At 41.6% G+C, this 26,520-nt stretch overlaps 1 protein-coding gene across 1 annotated transcript in view; it reads right to left on the reverse strand.

Moving 5' to 3' along the window:
- Nucleotides 1–26,520, reverse strand: part of LOC143018181 (NAD(P) transhydrogenase, mitochondrial-like) — a 53,345-nt gene that overhangs the window by 16,683 nt on the left and 10,142 nt on the right. The window contains exons 2-12 of the mRNA XM_076173362.1: nt 17,231–17,426; nt 15,001–15,155; nt 14,432–14,572; nt 13,591–13,713; nt 13,088–13,275; nt 8,629–8,784; nt 8,004–8,421; nt 7,551–7,712; nt 6,884–7,037; nt 4,267–4,465; nt 2,302–2,468 (exon numbers count right to left, since the gene is read on the reverse strand). Of these exons, the coding sequence (XP_076029477.1) occupies nt 2,302–2,468; nt 4,267–4,465; nt 6,884–7,037; nt 7,551–7,712; nt 8,004–8,421; nt 8,629–8,784; nt 13,088–13,275; nt 13,591–13,713; nt 14,432–14,572; nt 15,001–15,155; nt 17,231–17,424 (2,057 nt within the window). The 5' untranslated portion in view covers nt 17,425–17,426. The remainder of the gene's footprint in view (nt 1–2,301; nt 2,469–4,266; nt 4,466–6,883; nt 7,038–7,550; nt 7,713–8,003; nt 8,422–8,628; nt 8,785–13,087; nt 13,276–13,590; nt 13,714–14,431; nt 14,573–15,000; nt 15,156–17,230; nt 17,427–26,520) is intronic.

The raw sequence follows: 26,520 nt of genomic DNA on the forward strand, positions 1-26,520 counted from the left end.
AGAGGATGTTAAACAAGATAATTAGAAGGGAGCAGAGGAACTTATTGGGAGAAGAGTAGTATGGGGTTTGAGAGTGCATAGATCAAATATTTGTAGCAAGATACTTATGAAAAGTTCAATATGTACATAGATGGGGTGGTGAAAGGCAAATGTGAGGTTGCTAGGCAGGAATTTGGAACAAGAGAGAGAAGGGAAGTGCAAGCCAGTTAATATTTGTGGATGACCTATGCTTGTAGTTGAGTTGGAAGTTAGACCAAACCTGTTAATGGCAGAGTTTGGGAGGGTCTTTGAGAAGAGGAAGCTGAAAATAAGGGCAAAAGGTGACAAGATATACAAGGGATAAGGGTGGTGGTGGGTTAAAGGCAAGTTCAAAGACTGAAGGCATAAGCAAGAACTCTTAACATCCACCTAAAGCACCTTGGCCCATCACCTACACAAGCCTAAGTGACATCTCAGGTTGCACAACAAAATAGCAATCATCTGGAAAAGAGCTCACATACATACATACATACATACATATACCAAGGCTTTTTCCCCCTTCCAAGGGAGGTAGCCAAAAAGGGAAAGGCACAAAAACACTCCCACCCATTTCATCCCTAAATACACTCCACACCCCTCCCACCCTTCCTCTCATCTGAGCACCTCCTGGATGACGGGTCATCCCTGCACCCTGCCCACCGCCCTGGGTCAGAAGCAGTGTCGCAAGACACAGTACATCCACAGCAAGGCCGCTTCATTTAATCGGCGACCCCCCCTCTCCGTCCCCCTTTGCATATAAGGCGAGGACGGGGAGAAATCCCTTCGGGCTGCGTCAAAATTTACTCACACATACTACCCCACCCCCACCCCCCCGCCCATTCCTCCTCATGCAGTCACAACATCATCCATATACAACCATTCTCCACTCATCTCTGTCTTCCGTCCTCTCCCTTCCTTCCTCAACAGACATTCCCCTCTTCCCCAAAGCCCCCTTCACTCCATCCATCCACCTCATCCTAGGACGTCCCCTCATGTTCACTCCCTCCACATCTGCCTTCCATACCTCTTTTACTAGTCTTTCTTCACTCATTCTTTCCATGTGTCCAAACCATCCTAATATTCTTTCATCAACCCTATCTCCCAAATCCTTTTTCACCCGTTCTCCTCCTCACCTCCTCATTTCTCACTCTATCCAGCCTAGTAACCCCCACCATACTTCTCAGACACCTCATCTCAAACACATTCAAACTCCTTCTCTCTTCTTCTCTTATGTTCCACGTTTCTGCCCCATACAGTGCTGTTGGCACAATCACTCCTTCATACAGTCTCCTCTTCGCATCCATTCCCAAATATCTATTCCTCATTACACTCTTTAAACCACCAAGGCATTTACTCGCTTCTCTCAATCTACATTCTACCTCCACCTTCACTCCACCTTTTCCTGCTACACTTGCACCCAAGTATCTAAAACTATCCACTTCCTCCAGTCGCTCTCCCTTACTGTTCACTTCCAGTCTACTGCCACTTTCACCCCTTGTACATCTCATCACCTTACTTTTACCCACATTTATCTTTAGCTTTCTTCTATCACATACTCTCCCAAACTCTGCCACCAGCTTCCTCAATCCCTCCTCTGACCCTGCCACAAGCGCAGTGTCGTCCGCAAACAACAGCTGGCTCACCTCCCACTTTTCTCCATTTTCTTTAACCATCTCCAATCCCTGACTCACTACCCTAGCATTCACCTCTCGCACCACCCCATCCATGTATAAGTTGAACAGCCAGGGCGACATAACGCATCCTTGACGAAGTCCCACCTTTACTTCAAACCACTCACTCTCTCCTACATAATTCCAATATAAAAACCCTACAAGCCTGCTGAGAGTGGGTGGGAGTGATTTTGTGCCTTTCCCTTTTTGGCTACCTCCCTTGTAAGGGGGAAAAAGCCTTGGTATATGTATGTATGCACAAGCCTGCTGAAAACTCTGCATAATACAGACCAATCTCACTACCATCCATGATATCCAAGTTGATGGAAAGATTGGTATCAAGAATTACAACAATTATCTCCCTCCCCTAATCAACATGGATTTAATGAGAGCCACTCCACCAGTACTCTGCTCACAAACATCTCAGAGCAAGCGCTGGAATGAGTTATCAAGTTCTAAAATGCAGTTTTCTCAGAAACACTGCTGCCTTTGACTTGTCATCATACTTTATAACCACTCATGTTCCTACATCCAAGGTGGCTGGGCCAAAGCACTCACACCAAAACCAACCAACTTGCCTATACCACCTTAACTACTACTAAATAATATTCACCTGTGGAATGCTGCAACTAACTGAGGTAAATCTGTAATTTCAATTCGCTTGGCAATGACTGAACCAATGGCTCCACCAAGACCAGCTGCTGCAACCATCTGTGCAAGAACTGGCTGAGTTGGCACCAGATGACCAATTGTGGCTGCAATGCCTCCTGTTACACCCATCTGAAGAACAATTAAAAAAAAAAAAAAAAAAAAAATTACATAGTTCAAAAAGGTTAGTGTTCATTACCATTAAACTTCACTGGCCTTGACATGTATAGAAGTATTAAGTGAATGCCAACTGACAGATTTTTACATGTCAGTGGTATCACCACAAAGAGGGAAGGAATGAGCAAGATCAAGAGAATAAATCATGGCAGCAACCAAACTGGTTCCCAGTCTGGCAGATAAACCATACATGGAGAGACAAAAAGCACAGGATATGCCATTGTTGATATATTGAAGAGAAAGGTGATATAATTACAGTATTCAGAATGTTAAAGGGATAGACTACACTAATAGAAGAGATCTCATGACTGGAGATGGGATGGCTGTAAGAGGTCATGAGAACAAATTGTGAAAGAATAAATGTCTAAAAAAAGAAGAAATAACAGCATTCCCCCAATTCCATACATCTGCAATACTTCCCAGTGCCTTCCTGTTTATTCTGTCAAAGCCTTCTCCAAGTTTTTAAAGGACAAAATACATCCTTACCTTTAGCTAACACCTTCTCACATATCTGCCTTACCACAAATCTGGTCTAAAACTCTACTTTTCCTAAACCCACACTGCTCCTCACCAATTACTCCCTGTTTCTTTCCTAATCCTCTCAAAACCTTCCCATAACCTATTCCAACTGCATTCAACAAACTGAACCCTCTAAAACTCCAACAATAACATTTTTCCCGTTTTCTTTGTAAAGTGGAACTATAAAACATTCCTCTGGTCCTCTGGCACTCTCCTCCCTTAGACACACATTAAACAACCTCACTAGTCAGTCCACTATTAGTGTATCTCCCTTTTTCAGACACTCCACATGACACCTATCCAACCCAGGTGCCTTTCCAGCTCTCTTCATCTTCAAAGCTCCTTGTATCTTATCTTCCATTTTCCTCTCCCAACACATTTTCTTAGCATCTCCCACTGCCACAATCAATCCCTCCCTATCCTCTTCCACATTTGAAAGCTCTCTAAAATATTCTATCCAATTTCCTTACCACCTTCACATTCATGTTTTACCTTTTCCTCTGCCAGACTCATCCCTCCTTCCTCTTAAATTCCTTCTAAAACATCTTTTTATTCTTTTCAAAGTTTTCCGTCATACTCCTACCCCATTTTGCATCTTTTCTCCTCTTTGCCTTTTTTCCTTATGTTTTGCTTCTCTTCTTTTCCTTGTACCCCTCATATGCTTTTCAAATCCTACTTTGCAGCTAATCCCTAAATGCTCTTATCTTTCTGTTTATTACTATCTTCACTTTATCATCCCACTACTCACTACCCTTCCTTCTATTTCCTCCCATCCTCCTTATTCCTCACACCATCTTTGCACACCTCACTTCCTCCTTGAAACATGTCAATTCCATTCCCACTCCCACCTCTACTCTATTGTTCACCACCTCCCACATTTCTCTCAGTTTCTCCTGATACTCCCGCTCCTTTACTTTCTCTCTACCTTCCGCCCTTTTCCTCTTTCTCTACTTATCTTCCACTTTGAACTTACCTTCCACCAAAAAATTATCTGACACTCCCCAGTCTCTCCCCTAAGAACAGATATTCAGAACTCTTCCTAACCTTCCATTGGATATTACTAAATACTCCAATAATGCTTAATCCCGCCTTTCTATCCACCACCCTTTCCCATTTGTACTTATGCTTGACTTCGTTCTTAATCACAGTGTTATTTATAATCAACTCTCTAAACATATTTCCATTATCAACTCTCCACTATGATTAAAAATATAAATGAATATATAAAACCCACCATGCCAAGTGCATTGCCAAGTCTAGCAGTCTTTTGATTCGAGAGTCCAGCAAGAGCTCCTACACAGCAGAGTGAAGCAGCAAGATAAGCCATCTGATGAATTTCAGCATAGCCAGCTGCAGCAGCAGCCCCATAACAACCAATGAAAGAGAGGGCTGGAATGCTGTACAAGTATTTGTACTCTGGAGGGTCATCAGGCCTGTAACAAGAAAATAATGGTATTAGCAACATATATTTGATTATACTTCTTTTCACGTGTGGTGCTCCATCTTACAAAATCTAAACTGCAAATTACCTAATTATAAATTTGCATTGAGAAAGAGGGGATGTCTGTTGAGGAAGAAAGGGAGAAGACGGAAGATTGGGGAGAGTGGAGAATGGTTGTGTATGGATAATGCTGTGATGCATGGAAGGGAGTGGGTGGGGGATGGGGGATGAGGGAGTATGTGTGAATGATATTTTGACACAGCCTGAAAGGATTTCTTCCCATCTTTTCTTTTTTTATGTGAGGGGATGGTGAGTGGGGTTGCTGATTGAATGAAGAGTCCTTGCTGTGGATGTTGGTCTTGCTACATTGCTTCTGACCCAGGGCAGTGGGTGAGGTGCTGGGATGACCCATCATCCAGGAGAAGCCAAGATAAGAGGGAGGGAGGGGTGGTGAATGGGAGCGAGTATGTGGGGATGAAATGGGCGAGAGTGAATTTATGTCTTTGGATACCCCTCTTGTATGGGGTAAAAAGCCATTGGTATATGAGTGTATGTATTTCTGCTCCTAATGGATTTGGAGCCATCCCTGTTCCCTGCCCACTACCTAGGTCAGAAACTATGCAGCAAGAGACAGCACATCAGCAAGGCCCAGCAGCAGCCAAAGTTGGCTCACCTCCACTCCTTAATTTACACAGAGATCACCCCTCCTCATCTCCTCCTAATGACAGAAAGGAAATAACTTTTCAGGTTGCATTAACTTATCCTCCATTCACAACCACTCTCCACTTGTAACTATCCCTTGTTCTCTCCCTTCTTTACTCAACAGACATTCATCTTTTCCTAAAGCCTCCTTCACCTTGTCAATCTATCCATCCCAACCTCTGTCTTCCCTTCAAGTTCACTCTATCCACCTGTCTTCCAAATTCATTGTCTTTTTTCACTCATACTATCCATACGCCCAAACCATTCCAGTATTAACTGATCAACCCCATCTACCAGCTCACTTTCCATTTCATTTCCTTACTCTATCCATCCTCACAACCCCCCCCCACACTTATATACGAGTCAAATTCTCACAGGCAGCATCAGCTGCCTGATGTACGATGATTTGACAATGCACCACAATACTCATGTTATAAAATATGTTACTGTTGTATTACTCATTCTCTTTCACTATGAATATCAGTAACCCCAGAAAACATGATCAAGCCAGTTCACAGAATAAGTGGGTCAGTCAGTTACAACTACAAATTAAATATAATCCAAGACTCCAATGCCAGCATCCTCAGATACCCAATTGCACCTCTTGATGCCTATGTAGGCATCATCATATGGAAGGGTTAATCTCAAATACAATTTAATTCTCTGCCTCCCTGAAATTTGAAGTCTCTATTTCATACAGTGTTGTAAGCACAATCAACCTTTCATATTTTTCCATCCATCACCAAATAACTATTTCTCATAACACTTCATTCCTCTTAAGACATTTACTTGCTTACCTCACTGTACAGCATACCTCCTCCCCAACACCAACATTCCCTGCTACATATGATCCTACATACTTGAAATTATTCATTTCCTATAGCCTCTCTCCTTTATGACTTACCTCTAACTCACTGCCACCCTCTACCCATGTACATCTCATCATATTACTTTAACCCACATTTACTTCCAAATTTCTTCTTTCACATACTCTCTTGAACTTCATTAGCTGCCTTTGACCCTATGACCCAGTCACAAGTGCAGTGTCATCAGTAAACAACAACTGGCTCACCTTCCACTTCCTCCCACTCTCATTAACCATCTCCAAATCTCTGGCAACCACCCTTCCATTTATGTCCAATACCACTCCATCCTATGCAATGAACAAACATGGTGACAACCTTGACCCACATTTTCACTTCAAAGCATTTACTCTCTTCATTTCTAACCATAACACAAGCTCTACTACTCGCACCAAAACTTTTGAATGCCTCGGCTTTACTTCTATCTTTACATCTGGAACACCTCTCATAAAAGAGCAGAGCCCCTCAAGGAAACTTAGTGGCAGAATTCCCCCTGCCCCTACCACAGGGTAGGAAGAGGTAGTCATAGAAGTGGTAAAGGACAGTTTAATGGAACAATATATAGGAGGGACATTTGTAGTACAAAAGTAACATCATTCCTCTGTGAATAGAGATTTTATTCTGAGACATAATGTGTAGCTCCAGTCCATAGGGGCACCCCAAAACAGTCCCTAAACCATTGGCTGCATGTTCTCATGCAATGAACATCCCAGTACGGGATACTGTAACACATACATATGAATCAGACAAAAGTTTGAGATAACATAGTATCTTATGTTTTGCTAGAAACTTGTCCCATTAATACTTGTAATACAAGGTTCATAGATAAACAGAAGAATACTGACCTTTTGAACATGTCTAACATTCTCTGGGTGACAATGAAGCCTCCAAAGATATTGATGAAGGATATAAAGGCAGCACTGGCAGCAAGGGACTGCACAATGTTTGTGGGGTAGTACCCACCATTCATCAGTAGTAGACCACCTACAGCAGTGATACCTGTATTGAAACATAAGATTAGAATAAGTAAACAGAATTCAAGCACACAAGTTTACAAAAAAATAACATCCCCAGGATGTATAGATGGTAGAGGTGGTTGAATAGGTTTTCTATCTATTCATACACCAAGGGCTTCCCCTTTATGCAGGAGGTAGCCAAGTCAAAAGGCAAGTACTCACTCCCATCCACCACCCTTTCCTCCCTCAGCAAAAAATTGTAACACATCATCAACAATAAAAACTAACACACAGTTCATGTGTCACATTTTACATTGTTGTTCCAACATAGAGAGTGTGTGGAGCTTGTGTTGATGCAGTGGCCTTGACAGACCTATAACTACACCACACCACCCATACAGGTCTCAGTGCACCATGAGTGCTCATGTAGAGAGGGTGTATGGTACACTGCTCTCATTAGTGCCAATCCAACTTGTATGGGTGGCTACCTCCCTTGTAAGGGGGAAAAAACCCTTTGTATATGTATGTGTAACTATATATGTACACACACACTTACCTGATATGGCATTAGTGACAGACATGAGGGGGGAGTGAAGAGCTGGGGTAACTGACCATACAGTGTGGTATCCAACAATGGCAGACAATCCAAAAGTTGTCACCATTTGAGTGATGGCAGCATTGGGTGAGCCAACACCTAAAGCCATCAAACCAGTCAAGCCTGTAAATGAAAATAATCATAATCAATAGGAGACAGAAAGAGAAGGAGAGAGTGAGAGTGGAGAGAGCTGAGAGAGGGAGAAGGGAGAGATGAGGAGAGAGGGGAGAGAGACAAGAGGGGAGAGAGGAGAGGAGGAAGGGAGAGAGAGGGGAGACAGGAGAGAGGGGTGAGAGAAGTGAGAGAGAAGAAAGGGAAATGAGAAACTATGAGAGAAACAGGCCTTATTCATACACCAATATATATTCTTAAAAGCCATGTGATCAAATCATTTGGAACTTCTTTACAACCTACCTCCTGTGTAGGTAAGTGCATCTTTTAGTGTCAAATTAAAGTAATTTGGAGGTGGAGGAGGTTCTTTGACAACAGCAGCAGCAGCAGCTGCAGGAGCTGCAACTGGTGATGGTTCTACAGGCGGAGGTGGCCACAAGAGTTTTCCATTGTCCAGTATGATAGAACCCCTAACTACTTCATCTTCTAAGTTGACATTGTAGTGATCTTTTTCCCCAATGGACAACAGGAACTTGGAAATATTATTAGCATAGAGAGATGAAGCTTGTGTTGCAAGACGAGAAGGAAGATCTGTTAGACCAATATGAGTGACATCCTTGTAAACATAAACTTCGCCTGGAATGGTGGTTTCAATGTTACCACCGGCTTCTGCTGCCAAATCAACAACCACTGATCCTGGCTTCATGGCCTCGATATGTTCCTAGGGATAAACTTTTATTTAGTCAACCTATACTAACTGGCATAAACTTTCAAAATATGCTTCTCCAAATTCTTGTGTTACATATCATGACACTTGCTTTAACCTCAAAAGATTATATACCTTTCTACCAAGACAAACTGCCTCAACAATTAACAAGGTTAAATCAGGTGTTTAATATAAAAAACATGAGCAAATAGCTTCCCTAACCTTCTTTATAAGCACAGGTGCCGTCTTGCCTGGGATAAGGGCAGTAGTAATGATAATGTCAACATCTTTGGCTTGCTTAGCAAACAATGCCATTTCAGCTTCAATGAATTCTTTAGACATTTCCTTGGCATAACCACCAACACCTTCTCCAGATTCCTGAAACAAATAGAATAAATAAACATATCAATCAATCCATTGCCCCTGATTCTCTCTTGCAGATATGCAGCCCCCCCCCCCCCCCCCCCAGGTACCAGCCATACTGCTGGACCATAAGTCACTCAATGAAGAAATTTTGAGTTGTGTTGAAATGCAAAACAGGTGCAGATGGCAACAAGTTGGAGAAGAGTTTAAAAGGAGAAATGCTGAAGGAAATGAAGAGCTTCAAGTATTAAGGGTCATATGTTGCAGGGAATGAAAGTGGGGATGTGGGAAAACAGTCTAAGAGAGAAGTAAATGATTGGAGGGAATGGACAACATCATGAGAAATAGGTATTTGGGGATGAAAAGAGGCTATTTTGCCCATGACACCGTACTGGAATTTAAGGGTGGCAGAAAGGATCCTATATTTGTACAAGATAAAAGTACAATACATTGCCCCAGGTCTTTCTTATAGGAGACCCCTGCTTCCAAATAATCAGTAAAAGCCACAGGGCATACCTATATGTTACTCTAGGAAGAAATATTGTGCTATTGTCTGGGGATAGAGTAGTGTAGGATGAGGTACTTTGTGTCCTCAGAGTGATGACTGCATCTGTGGCCAGACCTATTATGCATTGGTAATATCTTAGAGATAGGGGTTGTTCTGAATACAAATGAACTAGTGTCGTTTTTGCTTCTCTTGAGATGGATTTTTTCTATGGAACTGACATCTAGGGTGAGGGTGAAGTGCTGGGGAAGATGGAGTTTATTGGTCTGTTGAAGAGCTTGTTTTGTGATCGGGGTGTGAACACATTTTTCTTTGGATAATTGTGTGGTACTAGCAGTAGGTTATTCAATATTCAATATGCTAATTTCTTTTCAACATTTTGGAGTATTGACTGCATGATAAAATGCATCCAATACTTTAAGGACTGTTTTGGGGCACCCCTATAGACCAGAGCCACACATTTATCTATGTTAAAAATCTCTATTCATTAAGCTATGATGATAAACATATGCTGTCCCTCCTTTATGCTGATCCCTCGAACCCATCCTTTACCACTTCTATGATTCTACCTCTTCTGGATCCTCCTGTGATGTTGGGTAAAGGAATTTTACTATCGTGTTTCTCATGAGTGTCATAAAAAGCAATTAAGTGGGATGGAGTGATGGGACTAGGGATCCTGCTTTCTGTATGTTTATCTTACAAAAAGTCAAGGCACCAGGTCTGAGACAACTCCAACCAAAATCTAGTAATTAGGACATTAAATGTGTGATTGGAGCACAAAGTAAATTTAACAAGACTGGCAGTTTATTGTTTGAAACATATGTTAGTATTAAGTAAAACTAAGTTTAAAAGGAGGGGTAACTTTGAGTTTGGGAGTGTGGTGTGAGGGTGCTGTAAGTGATGAGGGGGCAAGGGAGAGGAGTGCCTTTGCTGATAAGTGATGAGATAAGAAATTGTGTAGTGAAATGGAGAGAAGTATCATTGAAAATATTGTGGACAAAGGTGACATTGGGATGATAGATGTGGGTTTGTGTGATTGGATCCAGTCCTGGTAGTGAGATAAGTGAAGGAAAACTAGCGAAAGTACAAATGGCAGAGGTAGATGAAGTGAACTTGTGGAAGGCCAAAAATGAGATGGATGGATTGGACAACCGTAGCCCAAGGTAAAAGGTGGATATCTGTTGAGAAGGGAAGGGAGAGGGCAGGAGATAGGTGTTATATGAGGATGGTTATGAATGGATCATAATTTGACAGCTCTGATTTTTTTTTTTTTTTTCTGATTATTCCTGCATTGACAAAGGGGGAGGGTCATCATCTAATGGAGCAGTAGGAGGTAAACCCTGTTCAGCTGTTAGGTCCTGCTGTGGATGTGCTGTGTATAGTTGCATTGTTTTTGACTCAGGAAGTGGGCTGGGGGCTAGAACTGCCCTTCATCCACAAAAAGCTACAAGAACATAAGAATGAAGGAGACTGCAAGAATCCATAAGGGCTATACTAGTCAGTTCCACCTCCATTACCACTTATCATCCCTAACCATAAAGTTAATCTTCTCTTAAAACAACCAAGTTTCAGTGCTCACTCATAGTTACTAAATCTATTCCATTTGTTAGCCACGCTATTGGTACACCAGTTCTTGTCCATATCCTTAAATTTAAATTTGTCCAATTTAAATCCATTACTGCAATATAATGGAAAACCAATGGGTGTTGGATGGATGCATGCCTTGGCTGGCTACCTCCTTTATAAGGGGGAAGAGGTATTTTGGTACATGTACAGACTATATATAATGAAATGTAGCCTTGATACCATAATTGATCACAAATACACGACTTCATTACATAACTTATAATTTTTCAACTATTGTTCATAAACGTTAAACTTAATATTGCAGCAATGTCTAATTCTACATATGCAGAAACAAATACTTTCCATTCTTGCCTTGCATGCTGTGGATCTGAGTTCAAAGTGTCTGCTATTTGCCCTGCTAGACTTAGTATATATTGCAACAGTGATGATTTCATTTGTAGCCATGCACCTCCTAGAATAGCCACCTCACTTCTGCACACTTACAAATGTGCGATGGAAAAGAACATACCACTCGCCCTAGGATCTCCTCAAAGGTTCCCAATTACAATGGGAGCTGTTCACAGTAGTGTGACACATTATAATACAATCAATCAACAATACTCCTTTACTCCATTTCCATTGAATTCCTTACTATCAAAATGCCCAAAAGGACTGGAGGAGTTCTGGATGGAAATATATTCAAGGGTGAGGCAGTGGTTTGTTTGATCATTATTGGGTATGAGGTAAATCAACAGTGAAGGTAAATGGAGAATGGAGAAAAGTGAAAGAGTCAGAGAGGTACTAAAGATGAGCACATTAGATGAAAAGGAAAACAAAAAAGAATACCAGATGAAGCCGAGAGAAATATGGGAGGTAGTGAAGGATGAAAGACAAAAATGAGTAGAGGAAAAATGGCCATGTTTCATGGAGAAAGTTCAACAGTGCACACATAGTGGGGGGTTGACGAGAATTTGAAGGAAAAGAAAATGCAGTAAATGACAAGATAAGATGAAATGAGGGCAGTAGTGGCAGATATGATGAAAACACATGAAAAAATGATTGCTAAGAAATGGAAAAGCATATAAAAGGAACTGAAAAAAGTGGGAGGAAAACAAAGTAAGGGAAGCCAAGAGAGGAGTGGATGTAAGGAGGGGTAGTTGTTGGATGAATTTCTAAAAGTTTATAATGTCAGTAAATCAATCACTGCCCAACTTTCACAGGGGAAAAACCCATAGCCCCACAGTAGGTGGCAACAATCCTCAGAGCCTCCCAAAGATTTCTCTGGAAGATGGACTCTTTTTATGTCACTGGCTGAAAGTTGTAGAGAAAGGAGAGCAGTTGCCAGATGTCAGCTCTCCATACGTAAAACAGTATGAAACACAGAACCTCAGTTCTCAAATGTCTCATAAGTTGAACCAATCGGTTCTGGACAAAAATATAATTTATTTTTTCTCCAGTAGTCACCCAAAATTTCTATTCCTGACCAACCCAAATGGTGAAAAAATGGAAAGCAAGGCAAAATTCAAAGTTTTGTGGAAAAATATCACACTGATAAAGCTCTATCCAGCAGATCAGTAAACTTATTGCAGTCCTCAGCTAAATCAGTTCTGGAACAGTTTTCTAGATATATCTTGGGCTAAGTCAAGACTGTACAAGTGCACCTCTTGATGGAGGTGAGAGGGTTGATGGATTTTGAAAATGAGCAGCTTTGCTGTCCATCTTGCAGGACCACCATGTGTAGATACTGTCACCGCTTCCATAAACTGATGTGGAATGAAGTGAAAAGAGTGAGGGGGAAAGTCAAGTAGAGAGAGAGAAGGTGAAGAGGGTTGAAGAACAAAAGATCATTGGTGAAGGCAATAAAAGAAAGATGGGTAGAGTATTCCAGGGAATTGATGATTGTTGAAAAGAATGTTCATGTCTGCTCTATACATTTCTTGAATGAATAAAAGGAATGGAGGTCACCATATAATTAAGTAGTGGGGTACTTAGGCTTTTGGGCCCTCCTATGGTGTTACAGTATTGTTGCATTACCTCTAACCCCATCAGTGTGATAGAGTTCACGGATGACCCTGCATCCATGAGGTGCTAAAATGGGGACAATGAATGGACTTCTCAATGAATGTGAGAGATTTAGGGTGGATGATGTTTTGGTCTGGCTACCCCATTTACAATGGGAAAAAGTCCTTATGGTATAAGTGTTGCTCTACTACCAAAGTATAAACTTTTGTACAAATCCTTACTCACCGTTACATTCAACTCCAGAAATTCTGCACCAAACGATTCTACTTGTTCTTTGACTGCTGCCCGAGTGTCGAATGCTCGAACAATGGCCCCCATATTCTTGGCCTGGCCAATAGCTGCCAAACCTGCTACACCACCACCAATTACCAGAACCTTTGCTGGAGGTACCTTACCAGCTGCAGTGATCTGACCTGAAAAAATTATTCACATTTTGAAAATTATCTATATTTATATACTGATAAGCTTCTTCCCTCTTATAAGAAGTCACTCAAGACAACTCACCCTACCCATCCCACTCCCATCAGTCATCCATTTCCCTTTCATCTTAGGTTCTTGTGGATGAAGGGTTATTCCTGTCCCCTGCCCAGGTCAGAAGCAATGCAGCAAGACAACATATCCACAGCTGCTTCATTTATTTCCCTTATAATCAAAGTCCCCTTCACCCCATTCATCTATCTCATTCTTGAGTAAAAACTATCAATATGTATACAAAATAATGATATTACCAGTGAAGAAACGTCCAAAATGGTTTGATGCCTCTACAACAGCACGATAACCAGCAATGTTGGCCATGGAGCTTAGTGCATCAAAAACTTGGGCTCGGGAAATACGAGGAACACAATCCATGGCTAGAAACAGAGAAAACATGTTATCACATATGAGGGAATGAAGATGAGAAATGTAATTTAATTTCTCATACATCTATCTATATACCAATGTTCCTTTTCCCCCCTTATAAGGTAGGTAGCCAAGTCAAAAGCCACATACCCATTCCCACCCATTCCTCCACAGTACATCCAGAGCAAGGCCACTTCACAAATTAGTAACCCCCCCTCTGTCCCCTCGTGAAAAATAGAGAAGATGGGGAGAAATCCCTTCAGGCTGCATCAAAATATCAATCACACATAACCACTCCCTAGCCCCATCCCCCACCCTCTCCCTTCCTTGTATCACAGTATCATCTATACACAGCCATTCTCCACTAACCCCTTTTCCCTGCCTTCTCCCTTCCTTGCTCAACAGACATTTCCCTCTTGATCAAAGCCCCTTTCACCCCATCCCTCCATCCCCATAAGTTCACTCCATCTATCTCTGCCTTCCACACCTTTTATTAATCTTTTCACACACACACATTACATTTGAAATTCAAGGAATTGGTTACCAAGGGCTACATATATTGACTGAATACTACCCATATTATATAGCACTGTATGCTCAAGGAATAGAATTGACATAGATGATACAAACTGTAAAGAACAGTGGAAGTATATAATAAGGTTAAAATAAGGAAATTTATATTGTTTGAATGGGGTATTTCAAAGCCTACCGAATAAAAAAAATTCTTACCAAAAACAGTCAAATTCTTGCTTGATAGGCTGTCAACTAGCTCAGAGTTTTGTGCTGGATAAACGAAGGACACAAGAGTAGATCCAGGTTTCAACAAATCAACTTCTTCAATTGCAGGGGGACGAACTTTCAACACAATATCTGTGTGAAAATAAATTTGTAAAAATTTCCAAATCTATCTGTATACCAAGGGCTTTTTTCCCCCTTACCAAGGAAGTACCCTTTCCTCTCTCTCAACTTAGCTCTTCATGGATGATGGGTCATCCCTGTATCCCACTCACTGCCCTGGGTCTGAAGCAATGCACCAAAATAGTAATAGCAGTACTAAAAATGGATGCTGGAGATATACAATGGTTTACAAAAATATATATATATATATATATATATATAAATAAATAAACATATATATATATATATATATATATATATATATATATATATATATATATATATATATATATACTAAAGGGAGACTTTTCTGCCTATATCAAAGCCAAATCAAAATGTATACATTCTATAAATAAATTAGCAAGATGAATTTCAACCATTATAAATCAGCTCTAATTTACCTGATGCAAATGCAATATCCCTTGGGACAACAGAAGCTCCTGCTTCAGTGAAAGCTGAATCCAGGAATTTAGCCTCAGCTCCAGCACCTTCTTCAATGACAACATTGAACCCTTTCTTACTTAAAGTTGTTACAACAGCTGGTGATATTGCAACTCTGAAATTGATACGAAATACTTGTACTAATGCCTATGCTGTTATAACAGCTAGTAAAATAGAAGTCAGAAATAGATAAGAAACATATGTACCAAAATAATTTTGATTTTAAACATGGGGTAGCACTCAAACCACACACCCACACAATAATGAAAATCAACCAGCCATCCCATTTAAACACCTATAGGAAGAAGAGTTGCAGTGTATGTTTTTTTACAGACTTTTTGTGGGTTAGTGGGAATAAGTTATTATTGATGTATGAGTAGAATACTTCTGGGGTTGATTGATGTTGAGCTTGGTGAGGTGTGTCCAGCCTTTGAGTGGCCTCTAAGCCAAGGAATAGCCAAAGAGGACAATAGAATGTTGTTACTCCCAATCAACCTTGATTATAATTCTTTGCAAAGGGACACCCTATTCCAACCTCCCAAGGAGGGGTACAGTCCCAAGGACCCAATATCTGATCTCCAGATTGCAGATTGCAGATTGCAGGAGAGACCTGCAGCCAAAGACTGACTGCCCATTCAGACAGTATACCTTGTAAACCAATTTAATATGGAGTAAAGGTATGGTCAGCATGTGAAACACAAACAAGTTATCTCTGGAACCAGAAGTGTATCTGAGTAAAACAAAGGTGACATTGTAGAAAGCTGAGTATACATGTGGTACTACAACTCAGATGGATAAAAGGAAGAAATATTACTTGTGACAACTTCTGCAGTTCAAGGAATTTATTGCATACAATCAATTTTTGGAAGTCACAAAGAATCAAAAAGAATCTCCACCACAGTTTGTGAATCTTAAAAACAGAACAGTATATTTCACCCTGAAAGAACACCCTGATGCTTCATCTAATACTGTCTCAAAATAGGAAAGACTTGGGTTACCAAGAACTATGCATAATTCTGCCATATTCAATGAGGGATACGAAAACAAAACATAACAGTTTTGCAAAACAACTGAAGATATAGACAACCTTGACAAACTTGTGACACATTCTACTGATAAAAATGATGAACTGCAAGGTGGTCAATGGCTTTGATACTATGGCAGTTACCTCAGTATACAATGCATTTGCACTGTAGATGCAAGTTAACCAAAAATAGCACAGAAGTACAAGTTTCAGATGTTGATTATCTGTGCAAAAATTTGAATCACAATGGTTCAACCACAGATATCATCACTGCCAGTATAACCAAGGGCTCTAAATATTCTAAGTGAGTTTGTGTTGTTAAAGGAAGCATGATATACCCAAGACAAAAGATCAGCAATAAGGCAAAGTTATCTTTGCCAAAAACACACTCTTCAAGTTTGCAAAATTCATAGTAAAGTGACATTCAAATGTATTACAGGCATCTAATTAGGGCCTAATGCTCAAAATAGAAGTGTGGATGGGTGAACTGAGTGAGTGGTTTGAATATCAACCATTTCCATACAGTAGACCCTGGGATGCATATTATAAATAATGCTGTGTGTGGCGAAGAACTTATTTTTTCATTGTGGGTGAAATCTAACTCAGACTGAATGTGTGTGTGTGTGTGTGTGTATGTGTGATTCACCACCCTGGTCTTGGATCACATGTTGGACTTGTGATCAACAGCTATTTCCCTCCCAGAGGAGAGTCAGAATTCATATATGACCAATCTATGAATAATGCTGTGACCTTACACACACACACACACACCCCAACTCCCCACCCACATGAGTTGGAGTAATGACTTGCAGCACAGCAATACTGAAATTATTTCAGACCTGGGCAGAATTTGAATCCGGATTGCTGTAGTGGTGACCGGGAACCCTACCACTGCACCATTGAGTCGTGTGTGTGTGTGTGTATATTATATATATATATATATATATATATATATATATATATATATATATATATATATATATATATATATATATATATATACTGTATATATTCTCCAAGTTTACAATGGTACCTTGGCTCTCGGCCAGAAGAGACTAATTATAATTCATCTAAAAATAAATTATCTGATGCCAGATTAGCATGGGCTGACTGTACAGAATTATATTTGGAATATAAAACAGTAAAACAGTTGTACTTGCACCTACCTTCTCTCATTTGCTCTGATTTCCTTTGGGACACCAATCGTTATATTTTTGTAGGGGATACCTGGGATCTGTACTGATGGTTTTGAAGCTTCACGTAGGCGGCCATGAGTCCGTAAACCTCGGACTGAGCACAAAAGGCTACTCTTCCCACTGAACTCCAATGTTGACAGTGATATTCGCATTAAGGAGGCCATTGCTGAAAAGAGATATCAATATCAGTGAGGAAATAAAATGGGATCAATTATGAGCTTTCGTAAGAAATATTTGCACAAAACATAAATTGAAAAATAATTTCCCAGACATCCACCTTTAAAACCAATCTACACCTCACTTCTATCTTAAGTATATACTTGATAATTAAGTACTCTGTCTCCTCCACTACAACATTTTCATACAAAGAGAACTGGAAATTAGGAACTACCACCACCTCCTCCTGGCAGGAGAAAAAGAAACCGTTCTAAATTTAGGAAACAAAAGACAGAGGAGTCCACATTTTCTTCCCAGATAGATATACAGAAGAGCACCTAGGAATCACTACTAGCTGCAATAGGACTGCAGGTTTCTAGTCAGTAAATTTGATGCAACTGTTATTAATATAATCAAATGAAAGAACCACATACAATAATGCCCCAAGAATGAAAAAAATAAAGCAAGGCTCTTTGAAATCTGAAGGGGAAGTGGTTACTAAGCAGGACCAAAGGAGGGAGATAGAGGAGGGAGGGAGTTGCATGGACAAATTAACAGCAACAGACCTACTGGTCCTTACAAGGTTGTTCTGGTATATACATACATATACCAAAGGCTTCCCCCCCTTTACAAGGGGGGTAGCCAAAAAACAAAGGCATAAAAACCACTCCCACCCATTTCATCCCTAACATACTTCACTCCCCTCCACCCTACCTTAGCACCTCCTGGATGATGGGTCATCCCAGCAACTCACCCACTGCCCTGGGTCAGAAGCAGTGTTGCAAGACACAGCACAACCACAGCAAGACCGCTTCATTACTTCAGTGATCCCGCCCCCTCTGTCCCCTCATGCAGAAAAGAAGATGGGATACTGGTACTCAACCTATTATTAATACTTTCCCCCCTTCTTTTTTTTTAAACCCATCTTGAAGTAAATAATTCTAGTCTGAGATTTGTTGCTTAGTAAATGTTGGGAAGCTTTTTGAACACATCTACAGTGGAACAACCAATGATGTTGGATGATAGACCATTCCATATATTAACAAAGAGAGTGAAGAAAGAGTATTTTCCCAAGTCTATTTGAACTTTTTCCACCTACAATCTTGCATCCGTTATTCCTAGTTGCATTGGAGGTGTCAATTTTGAAACATTTTTCCATATACATGTTTTCAATTTCTTTGACAATTTTGAAGACCTCAATTACATCACCCTTCATTCTGTTTCGAGAGACTAAACAAAAATAATTTTCTTAAGGACTCTTCATATGGCTTGTTCAGTGTAATGAGAGGGAGAGAGGGGGAGAGAGAGAGAGAGAGGAAAGATGAGAGAGGGGGAGAGAGAGAGAGAGAGGAAAGATGAGAGAGAAGAGAGGAGAGAGAAAAGAGTGAGAGGGGAGAGAGAGAAGAGAGGAGATAGAGAGGAGAGAGAGAGAGAGAGGGGGGTGGAAGGAGGGAGGGAGGGAGAGAGAAGAGAGGAAAGAGATAGAGGAGTGAGGGAGGGGGAGGGGGAGGGAGAGATAGAGAGAGAGCAGGAGAGAGGGGGTGGAAGCCAGGAGAGAGGGGGTGGAAGCCAGGAGAGAGGGAAGAGAGGGGAGATATGGGAAGAGAGAGAGAGAGAAGAGATGGTGGAGAAGGAGTGGGAGACAGAGGAGGTGGAAGGAGGGAGAGAGGGAGTGAGGGGAGAGAAAGGGTTAGAGGGGGAGAGAAAGGGTGAGAGCGGGAGTGAGAGTGAGAGGGGGAGTGAGAGGGGGAGGGGGAGTGAGAGGGGGAGAGAGGGAGATAGAGATAGAGAGAAAGGAAAAGAAACGGTGGGGAAAGGGAGAGAGCAGGAGGGGAGAAAAAGGGGGACTGAAGTGGAGGAAGGAGAGAGGGATAGAGGGTGAAATGGAGGGGAGAGGGAGGAGCGAGAGAGAGAAAGGGAGGAAGGAAGGAATGAGGGAGGGAATGAAGGAGAGGGAGGAAGAGGGGAGAGAGGGAGGAAGAGGGGACAGAGGGAGGAAGAGGGGACAGAGGGAGGAAGAGGGGACAGAGGGAGGAAGAGGGGAGAGAGGGGGAGACATGAAGGAGGGAGGGAGGAAGAAGGGAGGGAGAGGGAGAGGATGGGAGGAAGCGAAAGAGAATGAAGTACAGAGGAAAAGACAAATTAGAAACAGGGAGAGAAGAAACACACAGACACACACACAAACACCCGGCTCGATGGTGCAGTGGTACCATTCTCGACCACTAATTCTGCGATCCGATTTCGAATCCCGCCCAGGGTTGAAAAACAGCATAGCTGCACTGTAAGCCGGCATTCCAACTCTGGTGGGTAAGGAGTTTGTGTGCATGTGTATTTATCTAGTAGTTTCTTACGGTAAATGGAGCTATGCTCGTTGTGTCCCGTCTCCGTATCTCGCAGTATCTAAATTTTTCTTAAACTCGTGTACGGTTTTTGCACACACTATCATTCCTTCCAGTTTGTGTGTGTGTGTGTGTATTCACTTGGTCTTTGGATCACGTGTTGGACTCGTGATCAACAGCTATTTCCCTCCTGGAAGAGAGCTCAGAGCTCGTAGGTCCGATCTATGGGTAATGCTATGACCTTGCACACACACACACACCCAACTCCCCGCCCACGAGTCAGAGTAACGACCCGAAGCGCAACGGTGTGTGTGTGTGTGTGTGTGTGTGTGTGTGTGTGTGTGTGTGTGTGTGTGTGCGCGCGCGCGTGTATTTACCTTGTACCTTACGGGAAGGGGGAACTAAGCTCGTAGTAGTCTTTATACCTTTCCATATCCAGTTTGCTCTTAAAATCTTGTATTGTTTTGGCACACATTGTGTGTGTGTGCTTGTGTATGTACATATACATACATACACACACACACAATTATATATATATATATATATGCACATATACCTAAATGATATATATACATGTACATATATACATTGTGTGCGAGTGTGTGTTTGTGTGCTTGCGTGTGTGAAGGTCACAGTACCCTCAGATCGGTCCTAATACGAGGTCCGAGTTCTCATCCGGGAGGGTAATAATTGTCGATTACGAGTCCAACACGCGATCCAAGACCGCAGTGAATCACACACATACACACACAGATTATATATATAGAGAGAGAGATTATATATATATATATATACATATATATATATATATATATATATATATATATATCTATATAGAGAGAGAGAGAGAGAGAGAGAGACTGAGAGAGAGAGAGAGAGAGAGAGAGACTATCACATGAAAGCACATTTTTCCTAGTGGCCAATATGATGAAATCTTGCCAGCTGGTCTGCCAATGCTTGAACGAGGATTTCTTGCAAAATCACACAGGCTTTCCTTCATTTCTAGGGGCTCTAAAAGTGAGGCTTATGCTTGCTGTTTACCACCAGGCAAATTCTTCCGGTAGTGGATGACCCCTCCCTTAGTCGATGGAAGGTAGCAAGACATTAAATCGGAAGTCAATATGGGGTAGTATATTTTATGACCCCTCTGTCTACCAGTAGATAGCGTAGCACTTTATCTCAAAAATAGCAGATGATAAAAAAAATTCAAATCTTGTGAAGCATAACAAGTCAATCCCCCTTTCCTCAGGTACACCCAACTTCCCCATCACCCCATTTTTCCAACACCGGTCGCGAAAAATATTCCCTTGTTGAATTTATAATACAATAATTGACTATATCGACCATTTTCCCAACCTTGCACTGCTCTGATGTTAATTATACCCCCACCTTTTCACAACCACCAGTGATACACACTAAAACATAAACACTAGGGTCGCGGTCAAGGTGAAGGTACATGCTTGGGGTCATATGGTAAAAAGGGGTACCTTTGGCTCAGCACGTCGGTGAGGACGAGTCTCCATCCCCCGAACCGGTGAGGCAGCGAGCCAGCACCTTGTACCATTTGTGCTTCCCCCACCCCCGTTCCCCCTCCAACCCCCAATCTCCGTGGACGAGACCGCGGGCCAAGTGGAATGACTACCCTCCCTCATGTCAGCTATTCCCGTCACTACCTTTTGTCCTTTATTGCTCCGAAATACTGGGTGTGCTTCATGGACCATATATACAGTGCTATATGTTCCGTATATACTGCACGATACAATGTGCAAACACCAAATATATTGTTCTTGTTTTCGCCAGTGAAAGTTGATACATACACACACACACACGTATACACTAGAGGATGTGAAGAAATAAAAAAATCCATACACATGCATATATACATGGAACAGCTTATGTATAGCCCAACTGGAACAATGCATGAATTAAAGTCCAATTATAATTAATCATTGGAAATTAAAGATGTACACCAAATTGGAACCATGCATGAATTTGAGGCCAGTTATATATAATGAATTAGATAGTATGAGAAGGAACACCACGAGCGTCGCCCCTTCCCGGCATACAAGTTTGTAATGCACACACACGTACGTACAATTCATACACACATACATACACACACACACACACACAGCATCTCGGGAGGCAGACGGCCGTGCCCAGCCACAAGGCCACACTGCCTGGTTTAAAAGCAGAGCAGCGAGCACACTTCTTCCACTGCAACTGAGACTTGTTTGCCCCCACTGATTCACCATACGGCGACTCCCTCATCCCCTTACCTTTAAATCCATTCATCCATGAGTGCAAAGCATATTCCTTAGGGCTGAGTCATCCTTTATTCACAATCTTCCTACACGTAATCCTATCTCAACTCTTTACCCCATTCATAGTTCATCCAACTCATTATTCTATGTTTCTCTCAAGTTCAATCCTTTTCTGCTTACTCGATTTATTCATTTTTTCAGCATATCCAAACTAGCTCAACACTCTGATCATACAACTTTCACACCGGTTTTCTGCCTCACCCGTTTCTCGTTCTACCCATTTTCAAACTAGTTTCCCATTTAACTACATAAACAAACATCCAGTCTCTCTTCAGCCCCTTCTACATCCCAAGTTCGTCCCATAAATTGTAAAAGGCTAAAAATATTGTAGCTCAAGTATTTTTTTCAATTTGAGACCACACTCGCGTATACTATACAGTACATACGCCAATGAAGGGTGAACTACCAATTTTTCCAGGCAAGTGTATTTTGCAGACTTGTCTCATTTCAATGGATGTTTTGTACCCATGTTCTAGCATAAATCAACACGTCGATTCAGCTTTCTGATAAAACCAGCGATACTTCACGAGCAAAATATGTCTGATAAAGATGTTCACATTCACCGCTTCGTTTGAAAAAGTTGAAGCAACAGTCTGCAGGAAAACATGGGCATGCATAACACCTAACCAAAGACTGGCTACAATCTCTAAAGATAAGTATCATGATTGTTTCATTACATACGTCACCGTGAAAGCTTGCAAAATTACTAATGGAGAAAGGAAAATTAAAATACGAGTAGTTTAGTTTCGCGCATGGCCTTCGTTCGGTGTAGTGATACAGTTCCCGACAGCGAGTTCAGTGACCAGTCCTCTTCCCAGGGCTGAAAAATATCACCATCGCTGCATTGCGAGCCGGCACTTCAACTCGTGTGTGTGTGTGTGTGTGTGTGTGTGTGTGTAAGATGCACCCATAGATCGGGCCATATACAAACTCATCCGAGAGGGTAACAACTCGATCACGAGTACAAAATTACTCAGCCGATCGTATTGATACTTGTTTGTTTACAGTCTACTGACCGGTACAAAAAGAATAAATAAAAGAATAAATAAAATAAACAAATAAATAAAAATAAATCGACTATCGGCACACCACCTGCAATGTTACAGTATGACCATTAATAAATGCCATAGGCCAAAGTTAATTGGTAGTACCTTTTTCAACTCGCGGTATGCTCGAATTTATCTCTTACCCCCCCCCCAACGTGCAGCTGCACTAAATCACTAAAGCGCGACACGCACATATGGATGAAAATCGATGTATGTCCTAAGGCTGGTATCAGAAGATGAGAGCAAATCCGACGGCACTTTGCACACATTCAACAAATTATTGGATAATTTTATATAAGCTGGGAAATATTAGATTATAAAGCTGGAATTATGAAACAGAATATGGTTTACCAGCTGGTTGGCAATTACCATTAGACTTATCGGGAGGGTTGGTTTGTACTATTTAAAGGTGAGGTAACATGTCTCGCCTCATGACGTCATATCGTTTGGTTATCTTTCGTATAAGAAGTAGTCTGTTGCTATCTACGTGATTCCTCCTTGCTCATTTCCAACAGTTTACATGTATAGAAATAAAATTAGCTTTCACGTAAACTTTAACCTAAACTTCATTGTCGTGGTTATGACATACATCCATCGATATAGTAACCATGCTATATATTCCCACTCTCCTCCAAAACTTGTCTGATTAATAGATTAATACAGATTTTTGACGATATATTTTCGAATGCAGAAGTTCGGTTACATAATAATAGTAATCGTTCACCTTTTTGAGCACTAAAAGGTGAACAAGAAAAATCTACATCCCATTTGTGGTAGCAATGTAATTTACCGACATCCCGCTTTCGGATCCAGCAGGCGATAACGTGATCTATTCACGTCCTGATAGCAAAATCCAGATGACCGAAAACGGCTCATGCGGTTTTCAGTTTCAACAGTAAATGGCACTGCAAGTACTGGTGCGAGGAAACTGAGGCAGTATCCAATGGTTCTTGTGATCCTGGCTTTGATAAACGTAAGACTTGGACTATCAAGATTGATGTGTAAATGCTTTCAGCACAGCATCTGCGGGGAGCCATAGTTGTACGGACTGTTGCACCAGAAGCTACTATAGCCACGTGGCTAGTATCAAATGTCCTTGTCACTGGGTGGTAAACGAGAAATCCTTACTTTTAATTTGTCTCAACCGAGTATTGCAGAGACTGCGTACGTTATATTTCTTGGGCAGCGGAGGTCAATACGCTCCATACCTTTATAGGTCACGAGGACATATGGAACAAGTGGTGTCAGCGTCCAGGCCTATTAAAAACAACATATCCTCGTCCAGTCTTCTAGCCGTCCCATCGAGCCTCGCCGTCATCATCTGCTACCGCCTCGCTGACGTTAGGCTCCACGTCCAGCTACAACCATAAGCTCCACTAAGCTGTGGCCTTAGTCCGAGCTTCACCTATATTTCTCATGTGACACTTCTAGTGTCGCACCTTGTGGCTAATTACCAAAAGAAAGATATTAGACATTTTGTTTTTCATTTGTCCTGCCATTGTTCCGAACTAAAACTACTGCAAAGTGGTGACCCCGGAGTGACCCGAACACCCAGCCTTCTAGCGCGTTCGTGACGGTTTGGTGCTGGGTGGTTACCCGAATGTATGGACGTGCGGCTCGTGCCTTGCCTTTCCCAAAAGGTTTTATAAAGGGAGGTGGTAGTACTGGTTTGATCGGTTTTGTAATCGGAGTAGTACGTGTTTTCGTGGGGATGCGTTCTAGGAAGCCAGTGGCAGAGTCCTGCCACATTTTAACGTGTTTATGAATTATTGTATTTGCTTCTGTGTGGTGGGTGCAAGGGCTAGTTTTGACGGAAAGTTGTGTTCCTATAATAATCTGGAGCTGTTTTACGAAAGCGCTTGAAGAAAATGACACTGAAAGCGAAGCCAACGAGTGACCCACATATGTTGCAGGTGTACGAGACAAATCATATATGCCTGAAAATTGTGAGGCATAAAGAGGAACTCCGCCCAGAAGCTCTCCAGGGATACACAGGTCGCTGAGCCAAGTTTATGCACTGTCACGGCAGTTGGCCCCATACACATATCATGATGTAACTGGTGACGCCAGGCTATCTTCCATGACATTCCGTACAATGTCTTCGTTGGTGATCAAGGCTGTAAATATAATGTCGGTTGCAACACGCCAACGGATGGTTGAACTTAACCGCACTGCTGCGGTAAGCAACGTCCTGTGCATGTTTTTGCTCTTCGGGTCAGTAACTAGTTTTGGTCCCGTTTTTCCTCCATAGTCAAGATAAACAAGATGTACTTACTACCAGCTCCCACAGTTGAGGGAGCTGTTGATTATTAGGTACTAGTTAATTTATTTTAGTCCCGTTTTTCCTTCACTGTAACGATGAGTTGTAAATACTATTACTGGCAACTCCCAGAGTTGTGTGGGGACTGTAGACCGAGTTAATCGAAAGGCGAGTCATGTTGGGAGAGAGTAGGCATCATGACCTTATTCAATCGGCGTATTTTGGCCTACAAGCCTGTGTGCCTGAACTTCAAACTACGTGGCTGAGCTCCCATGACCGGTTTCCCCTGGTCCTGGATCAAGTGCTGGACTTGTGACTGACAAGGATTACCTTTGCGGATGAAAGCTCATTGTCAAATCTATGGGTAATGCTCCGAACTTTTAAACAAACAAACAAACACACACACACAGCTCCCTTCCCGTGTAATACAACTAGGTAAATACACACACAAGCATAGCTTCTTCCCGTAAGATACAACTAGGTAAACACACACAAGAATTTAAAAACAAACTTGATATTGCGAGATTAAAAAACGGGTTACCACGAGCATAGCTCCCCTTCACGTATAATACAACTAGGTAAATACACACACAAACACACTACATCAAGGGAAGCAGTAGCAATTCGCACTGGAAGCTTTCCAAGTTTGGACAGCCTCAAGCGTATGACCCCGAAGTGCATCAACGTGGTTTCGACGTGACCATATTTGTATACATCAATATTAATTACGAGGGTCAGGCAAAGGGTGAAATACAATAAGCAGATGAACCTACGATCCTATGCGAGTGAAATATAATAAGCAGATGAGCCTACGACACTATACTGTACGACTTTTTCCCTGTAGCGGGAATGAACACTGCTCTTTATGTACGAGAAATACTGGAGTTATGGGTTGTTTTTTCTACTTTACAATGGCTTCTGCAAATAACGAACAACAATTTTGTTGCACATTTTAACTACCACTATTTAGAACATCAAATCTATTCAGTCGAGAGAAAAAACCGGCATCGAAACGATATACACTATTATTATCCATTTTACTTTCTAATTCAACCCCAAAACCCTCAGAGGAGGACCTGGGCAGGAGGGGGAAGGGGGAAGGGGAAGAGGAAGGGGGAAGAGGAAGGGGGAAGGG

Source organism: Oratosquilla oratoria, chromosome 34 (assembly GCF_046742065.1).
Source record: "Oratosquilla oratoria isolate Oo_2021 chromosome 34, ASM4674206v1, whole genome shotgun sequence".
Classification (NCBI taxonomy): domain Eukaryota; kingdom Metazoa; phylum Arthropoda; class Malacostraca; order Stomatopoda; family Squillidae; genus Oratosquilla; species Oratosquilla oratoria.